The sequence below is a fragment of the Carex rostrata genome, chromosome 5 (assembly GCF_964058835.1).
Source record: "Carex rostrata chromosome 5, lpCarRost1.2, whole genome shotgun sequence".
NCBI lineage: Eukaryota > Viridiplantae > Streptophyta > Magnoliopsida > Poales > Cyperaceae > Carex > Carex rostrata.
This window is the reverse complement of record NC_135922.1, coordinates 7,841,038-7,850,152: the sequence shown is the minus strand read 5'-3', so window position 1 is coordinate 7,850,152 and position 9,115 is coordinate 7,841,038. Positions and strand designations below refer to the sequence as shown.

Here is a 9,115-nt window from a genome sequence, read left to right as displayed (position 1 = left end):
AAAAAAAAAGCTAATAAACTTCTATTTTCGGTTATATGGTCTCAATTGTAACAGAATCTAAAATCCATTCAATTTTTTGAGAATTATATAATAGATTGGCAGACAAACACATAATCACAAGATTTGCGAATTATTCTCGAATAATTGTTATTTTGGTGATTCCAAACCGAACGCTGAATTATTCGATTGGCCGAACTTTGACCGAATTAAACCGAATAATTAGCGAATTTTACAAATTTTTCTTAAATTTTATGAATTATTCACGAATTTTTCTCTAATTTTTTCAGAACATTATTTTTTTGCTCTCTTGCATAACTGAGATCTATGGTCCAGATAATTCCGAATTATATCCGAATTATTTCCGAATCACGAATTTTTGATCTTGCCGAAACGAATCCGAATAATTCATTTGTCATTATGGCCGTACATGAATTCTTTCGAGAGTTTTTTTGAAGCAGCATAGTGAGCTGCCGTAAGAGTTGTCTCATTTCATCCGAGTTGAGATCGGCCGAAATTTTTATATATAAGAAAATAAATAAATACAATATTAAAAATAAGAAAGGTACCGTGGAAATTTTAAAAATGGGAAGGCTGGAGGTTGCCATGGTGTCCCAGCGGGATGCCATGGCATACTCCAGACCAAGAATTTCACCTAAAAAAAAAAGAAATTAATTAAATTTTAGGAACACCATGGCATATCCAGTCCCATATACAAAAGCTGAAAACGAAACTTTACTTAGCATTTTTCAGCTAAAAAAAGAGCTTTCGTGAGGTTTGTATATGGGACTGGGTATGTCATGGCATCCCTAAAATTTAATTAATTTTTTTTTTTGCTGAAATTCTTGGGTTGGGGTATGCCATGGCGTCCCATGGAGATTAAAAATAGCATGGCGTCCCTACTTTTTCAATTTTTTTTTTTTTCGGACTTGAATTTGGCATGGCGTCCCTCAGGGACGCCATGGGCCGTGTACCCCTTCCTGTTTTTAAAATTTTCACAGACCCATTCTTGTTTTTAATATTTTGTTTTTCAATTTTCCTATCATTAAAAATCACGGTGAGATCGGTTGTGGATGTTGCGTTGGACTCAACCCGTTCACACCCAGCGCTAAAGTACCTCTCTTTCTCTTCTCATCACTCCACTAATGATAGCTCCTTTCTTCTCATCACTCCAGTAGCTAACTAGCGATAGCTCCTTTCTTTTTTGGAGTTAGGGTCTTGGTGTGTTCGACCTTGAGCTTGGGATTGTTAGTCACGGCGAGTGCCAGAGCTAGTCGTTGAGGCTCTTCTATTTTCTTCTTGGTCATTACTGTTGCAAAGTCGAGGAGATTAGAAGAGAGCAACGGATCTGAGATTGGGAAAAGGTATTCCTTTACTTTCATGATGAGTTTTGAGAAATCAAGTTGAGCCATGTTTTTCGGTTTTACTGGTATTTGATTTGTAACAGTTTTGGGATTTGATATTTTGGTATTGGATCCTAATCTTCATTATTCTGAACATTCCCACAATCAGAAATACATGGCAGAAGCTGTGATCTCTGTGCTGGTAAAGCTTGCTGATATCTTGCGCGAGAATGTTCGGGAAGTGCAGGCTGTGCGTGGGCAGATCGAACAGGTGCAAAAGGAGCTTCACTTGATCGAAGCGCTGCTAAAAGATGTTGATTCCAAGGGTACCAGAAATGATGTGGTAACAGTGTGGCTGAACCAGGTCAGAGAAATTGCCAACAGAATAGCTACTGCAATTGATACCTTCTGGGTTAAGATTGAAGAAAAAAACCATGCAGACAGTTCCAATTGGCTTGTCAGGCCATTTAAGAAGGCCAAAAGAAACTATGAAACGTACATGCTCGGCCTGCATGACGAGCTCGAGAAAATCATAGAGGAACTAAACCGGCTTTACCAGCGCCGAACCGACTTGAGAATTGAGGATCTTGGTGCTATTGATGATGTTGATGATGTTGATGATCCAGAAGTTGTTGGCCTTGAGGATGACCAGGCAAAGATTATCGACCAGCTGCTTAATAGCAGTATTTCAAGGCGCACGGTGCTCTCGATTGTGGGTACTGGCGGCCTCGGGAAGACAACGCTCGCCCAAAAACTATACAACAGGTACGTGTCCTTTCTTTTAAACTTTTATTTTTAATATATAAATCTTGTAAATTTTTGTGGAACAATTAATCTATAACGAGAAAATTGGTACATTCCAAACCAACTAGTTCTGAAGAACTCAACTGTCCAAATTTAAATTGTTGTCCTTTCTCAAGAAGTGATGATATTCCATTCTTCGATCTAATCAGGAAAAGAAAGATACTGTTATGAATAATTATTAGTAATCAATTACTTTGCATGTAATTCTTACCTAGTGCAAACCTGCACGTTTTTCTTACATGTAATCCAGCCTGATGTATGAGTTAAATTATGATGATTTGAATACATGAATATAAATGTTACTCAACTACACCCAATATATGTAGTTCTGACTTCTGATAATTTGTTCCATAGATAATCACCGTAATATGTACACTTAATCAAAATTAGCCTCTCTATTTTGTTTAATAGAATTTAAAAGATGGTAATAATGACTCCAAATGTTCTTAGCTCCATGCATGTAAATTAGGCACACATACGTGGTTCAAACTTGAAAGAGTCTTCTCTTAACAATAAATTTCTCTCGTTATCTTCCTTATTTTTCCTTGATGTAACACATTTTTTTTTTTTTGTAAAAACAGTGATAAATTGGAGGGAAAATTCGATTTTCGCGCATGGCAGTCCATTTCTCAAACGTACAATTTAAATGAACTCTTGAGAGAAATTCTTTATAAAGTTAGACCTGACATGAAAAAAAAAGATCCACCCGTAGCAGATAAGGATTTACCGGTGAAGCTAAAGAAATACTTCTTGATCAGTGGCAAGAGATACTTAATTATTTTAGATGATGTGTGGGACAATAATCTTTGCTGGCAGTTGAAAAAAGCATTACCCGAAATGTACAATGCGAGCCGCGTGATCATTACCACCAGATCGCTTGATGTTGCCAAAGCAGCAGATTGCAACACAAAACCGTATAAGCTCCATTACCTAAGACAAGATGAGGCTCTAGCTCTCCTGTTCAGAAATGCTTTTCAACAACAAGTACAACCTGAGAATTACCCAGCTGATCTCTTAGATGTGGCCAATAAATTAACGAAAAGATGTGGTGGGCTACCTTTGGCATTGATTGTTCTAGGTGGTATCCTCACAAGGAGGGACCGCAACTACACTGCCTGGAACATGTTGTATGAGACCATAGATTGGCACGACAAAGATGGGATACAGTGCTCGCAGGTCCTTGCTAGGAGTTATGAAGACTTACCTCGATATCTCAAAGATTGTTTTCTTTATTTTGCTGCATTTCCCGAGGATTATAAGATTTCAGGAGTGCACGTTACAAGAATGTGGATGGCTGAAGGATTCGTACCGAAAGCTGGAGCTGGAACAATAGATGACAAAGCTGAGAAATGCCTTGAAGAGCTAGTGGAAAGGTACATCTCTTTTCAGTTCTATTTTTAAGGTACTTATCACGTATAAAAGAAGTCCTCTCTAGGGACTCGCCCTATATTCAATCAATACCCGGTACATGTACATGATCTCCTTTTTACCTTCCAAAATTAATTTTCAATGATAATATCAAATAAATTTTATTTTACATAAGAATATTTGCACGAAATTTAGTATCTTTTAATGCATAAAGGTCAAGGATTGTACCTGATAGAAATAATTTGTTAGAAATTCTCTCATGTCCAAAAATTCAAGTAATTTTGCAAACAGAAGCTTCTTTATATATGTATATATTTGTTGCATTCATGTGCCACTTCGTGAGATAGTAAGTTTGCTGATCAGTATGTAGAATGTTCTGGTTCTGTCTGAAAGGAATTGAAATTAAGTTTAGAAAAATACATTTTCAAGGTTTAGGCAACAAATTATTTGTTACAAAAAAATTTAAAAATATATATTTTGTTGTTTGTCAATGTTTCACAGAACTAGATATAATGTTGTACAGGATGAAATTCAATGGGCACAGTGTCGTGTGTTGATTCATAATTGTCAGGTCTGGGGCTTTTATTATTAGACCATTCTCTTATGACTCCTTTGATTTTCTCCACTGTCAATGGCCAGTTGTGTGTCTTTCATTTAATCAACCCAACCACTGCCTTGTCCAGTTTCACTAATAGTCTGATTTCGCAAATTTTGTCTATTCAGCCTATTTATTCCCTGCAAAACTTCATTAAAAATAAAACCTTCATACACAATTAAATAGAGAGAAATTTTGAAGCTAAGAGAAATATTTTGATTAATTAAACTGATTAAACAAATATAATTTATCTTTATTGAGTTCGAACCTAATCTTGCTTAATTTGATTAATATCAAAGAGAGAAGATAAGCACCAAGTTCCAAGCAATTTTCTGTGTTGAGCCGTAAAGGCCAACCGGGGTTTTTTACCTTTTACTTCAAGATTAAGTTTACTGCAATGAGACTGTACACAGTTAACGAGGTATCAATTAAAGAAGATCAAAACAGTTATTTTAAATATTTCTCTCACCTCAACATTGCTCGACTCAAAATATTGTTGTAGATATATACATGGATTGGAAAATCGGCCGAGTCCAATCCGCCGAGTCCGAGTTAGAACAGTATCGGTCGGTTACAAACATAAATTGAACCGGTGAGTGACGAGGAAGAGATCTGAGTATATACTAACATAAATTAATTGACTTACAAAATTAAGTAATAAAATTGACAATGACATCCACCTGGAGGTGAAGAAAAAGGGAGGTCAAGGATATAATTTGTATTTGATTCTCTTATTTGATTGATCTTGTCTTCTTCCGTTACACTATAATTTGAAGGGTAAAAAAATAAAAACTCTAGAAGATTACAGTAAATCAAAAGAATAACGTCTTTGTCTATTAAATTTTCAATCAAATAAAAACTTTTTATGAAATTTTCTCTCGTCTTACCACTTTTCTTCTGCCCTTCATCCAATTAAACAAGACATAATAGTAGATCTAGAAATCCATAACCGACAAAATTTTATTTTAAAAGAGTGAAGCAAGCTGATAGAGAAGTTCGCTACTTTACTTATATAAGCATATGAGGGCATATGTTTATATGTTATTTTTGCATTTTTAATGTTGAAATAATTAATTTGAAGCGCTCAACATGTTCTCTATATTAGCATGTGCTTGGAGGCCAAAATTTACATTTTTTGAAATTATTTTACTATTTTGTAAGAATTTTTCAAAATAGTGTTTTTGAATACTTTTTATTATTTTTTATTATATTTTTGACCATGTTAAAATCCGGTTTTGAAATTTCTAAAAAAATAGTGAAATTTTTTAAAAAAAAATGTAAAATTTGATCTCCAAACACAATCTGATATGGAGAAATTTTGAAGCAAAGAGAAATATGTTTGGATAATAAAGCTGATTAAAAATTCCGATCCACTAATCTCGGTCCAAACTTTGGATCTGGATCATTGGTCCCGATTCTTCTAGTACATCAAAATTCTAAGGTATTCCATATATTTTCTATATTATTTGATAATAATTTCTAAAAATAAAAAATCTATTCACTCTTCTCGTTTGTAACTCAAACCAATGATCTAAAAATGAAAATCTTTGGATCGGGGAATTTTTACCAATCTAAAATTTTGATCGGTAAAATTTCATCCTTCTATATATGCATAAAAAAGTTGAGGAACTTTTGGTTTTTCTCTCTTATTTTATAATATTTTCTATAAATAAAAAAAAATCCCTTCTAACGGATGGGTTGGCTTCTATATATTGTCTTTTTGCTTGTCTAGGTGTTGTAATTATTGGGTTTTCTCAGAGATTCTTTTGACCGTCTACTTAGTAAACTGGTAATGACTAGGGTTTATTTTTGTTTTTTTGTTGTTTTTTTTACTATTTTTCTGCTGACAAAAGGATTGGAAATAGGTGCCAAATCCAAGCTTTTAACAACGCTTTACTTAAACATCTTTACTAACAAAAGCCTCAAACTTGACTAAAGTTATTGAAAGTTATACCTGTACGCTTGATAAACAAATCAGAAAAAGATAATTAAATTAAAAAAATATTCTGCAAGTAGGCCAAGTATTTTAATTAGAAACGATTTGGATTTTTTTTTTCTCAAAACGCTGGCTATTTAGTTTTTTTTTTTTTTTTTATCGTCTCGTTCAAATAAATGGCAAATTGCTTTTAAAAAAAATAAAAAAATAAATAACCACATGACAGGAGTTTGTCATCCTGCTAGCTTTAATCTAGAACTGTTATGTTTTTAATATTTTGCTTAAAGATGAAATGTTAATCTAACAGACTAATAATCCAAGAACTTTATCTAGGTGGGAAACTAAAAATTTGTTCGGTAAACAGTAACTTGAAGGTAAGAATTGCGTCACAGTTTTTTTGAAGATGAGATGCATCGCATATATGTGCGATTGTGTTGCCATGTCTCTTTACTATTGCTTCCATCCTTTTTTTGAAGATGAGATGCATCGCATGTGCGATTTGAGGTCAAAACAGTTACTTCTAGAAATTTCTCTCACCTCAACATAGTCCGTATCATCTGACATACCTCAAATTTTTTATTTTTTTTTCTTTTTGAAGTGGAAGCCCGTAGGCTTTAATACCTCAAACTTTCAGTTAATATAAAGCCGGATCAAATATTTTTCAATGCCTGTTCATAATATTGTGCTTTGAGATTCGTGCATAAAAAGTTTGAATGGTTCAGAATATTGATGTAGATATCTGAAAACCTCAGCACACGTACGTGTGCTACAGTATACCAACAACCTAAGTTAGCAGTTAAGAGTACAAGAATGAGACAATATTCACAAGGGATACCGTATGTATACCCTCGCGGATACTCCCGTCGTTAATAGAAAAAAAGCCTTTTTGTTGGTATATTAGTTAGCAGTTAAGAGTGCGTTACTGATAAATATTTTCATACAAGTGATACAACTATCTAAATAACAAATTAATACTACGAGTATTAGATGTAGTTTCTGGACCTAAATAAAAGAGGACAGCCATATTCTTAATTAATTGCTTTACCGTCAAACAATACCAAAACTTTTAATTTTATCCATATAGAAAAATATATAATGTAACATAATATATCTAACTCAAACCAAATTTATATGTAACTTACATATTAGCTGAGTAAGAATTTTTATAATAATAATATCAACATTTGCAGTTTCCTAAATATATTTTATATTTCTATCACCGCATTTCAGTAATCCTAGTGGGACCACTGTAAGGAATACCTACTTATATATATATATATATATATATCTCAGCATTCATCATTTATAAAAACTTTCTTTGGACGAAAGATATAGCCAAGCGTTCATCAATTTTTTATTTTAATTTGACTTGAAGAAATACCAACTTATTCATAAACAAATATTTTCCTACTTCTTTGATGTCAATTTGTATGAAAAATATTGTTGTAGGTGTTTGATTCAAGTTACTAAAAAATCATGGAACGGCTACTGTAAATACTGCAATATGCACGATCTTCTACGAGATTTGGCTATCTCCAAAGCTAAAGAGGAGAACTTCTTCACCGTATTCTCAAAAGAAGGCGAAGATGTTAACCAGCTGCCTGCTATAAAACCGTGCCGTGCGGCACTGCAATTTTCCACTCTCACACAGGATGGTGTTTATTCAATAAACACTCGTTCTTTACTTTGTTTTGGTTTTGGCCGATATTCATCAAAAGATTGTGGCTTTAGCAAATTAAATTATAGTGGCTTTAGTCTACTTAGAGTGTTAACCTTGCAGAGTGTAGATATGACCAAATTCACCCAGAGACAGTGGCCGAAGGGCTTGGTACATTTGAGGTATTTGGGTTTAAGAGACTGTCAGATTCCAGAGGATTTATTTAAGAAGTTTTCCTTCAATAATCTAGAAACCATTGATTTAAAGGGGTCAATTACTGTGGACCAAGGCATTATTGTTTTGGATGTCCTAATTCCAACCCTAAAACATGTATATGGTAACTGGTATTTCGATTTCCGTTTAAAATGGAATCAACATACAAATCTACAAACACTCAAGTATGTGCGTATAGAGACAGAAATAGTGGAATTAGCATGTTGTATCAACTTACGTACATTAGTGATTTACTTTGGAGAGACTATATATAATGAAAGGGCTCAACAAATGTGGCAAAATTTCAAGGCTGTGCTGAGAAGGACCGAACAGTTGGTCTACTTGGGTATTATACAGGGAGGTGGGATCCTACCGTATGGTGGTACAACGGACTTACCTTGTCATGGGAAGATACAAAATATATATCTCAGAGGAGAGTGGATGAGAGATATATGTGTTCCAAGTGTTAAGATGTTTCCATCAAACCTGACCAAATTGACGCTCATGTTGTCTAAACTTGAGGAAGATCCAATGCCCATAGTGGAGAAGCTGCTGAGCCTCAGGATACTTTATTTAGGCTATGGCTCATATGTGGGAACTAAGCTGATTTGTTCAACCGGAGGGTTTCCTAACCTCGAAAAACTGAGGCTCGATAGACTGCCATATCTATGTCATTGGGACATAAAAGAGGGAGCTATGCCCGTCCTTCGTCACCTCAGAATTGATGGATGTGGTTGGCTTAACACACTTCCCGAACTTCAGAAGGTGCCGACTCTTCAAGAGTTAGTAGTAAATTACCCCTCGGATGAGCTACGCGAATCTATGCAAGGAGATAAAGATCTACACAAGATTAAGCATATCCCATTTGTGCGTAAAGAAATGTGAGACCTCATGCTCTTCTTTGGTTGTAATTAACATTTCTTTACTTGATTGCAGTTCATATATACTTTGCTATTGTTTTCATCGTAATTAATTGTTCTTCTCTTAATTATTGCAGTGGTTGGTAAGCAAAACAATAAAAGGAGACCACACGAAAGAATGCAAGTAAAGACGAACGGTTAGATTTTGAGTCTCAATGATTGTAAGTTGCCCTTTTCAGTTTGTTGTTCCGAGGTTGTTCGAATTTTCCCACTTTTTTGTTTGTTATGTTTAATTTTCTATAGTCCGTACTTTTCATTTTTATTTAATTTTAATTGTACTCT

The 9,115-nt window shown here is 34.3% G+C and overlaps 1 protein-coding gene across 1 annotated transcript; it reads left to right on the top strand.

Moving 5' to 3' along the window:
* The first annotated feature begins 1,159 nt into the window (after window positions 1-1,159).
* Window positions 1,160-8,798, top strand: LOC144553797 (disease resistance protein RPP13-like). Its single transcript, XM_078301991.1, has 4 exons — window positions 1,160-1,361; window positions 1,510-2,105; window positions 2,726-3,517; window positions 7,493-8,798. Exons 2-4 carry the CDS (start codon window positions 1,516-1,518, stop codon window positions 8,796-8,798), a joined length of 2,688 nt encoding a protein of 895 aa, XP_078158117.1. The 5' UTR covers window positions 1,160-1,361; window positions 1,510-1,515.
* The last annotated feature ends 317 nt before the right edge of the window (window positions 8,799-9,115 follow it).

Coding starts and splice junctions, on each gene's coding strand:
- LOC144553797 (XM_078301991.1), top strand. CDS start 1,516: ATGGCAGAAGCTGTGATCTCTGTGCTGGTAAAGCTTGCTGATATCTTG. Junction 2,106..2,725: donor GCCCAAAAACTATACAACAG/GTACGTGTCCTT, acceptor TTGTAAAAACAG/TGATAAATTGGAGGGAAAAT. Junction 3,518..7,492: donor CTTGAAGAGCTAGTGGAAAG/GTACATCTCTTT, acceptor ATATTGTTGTAG/GTGTTTGATTCAAGTTACTA.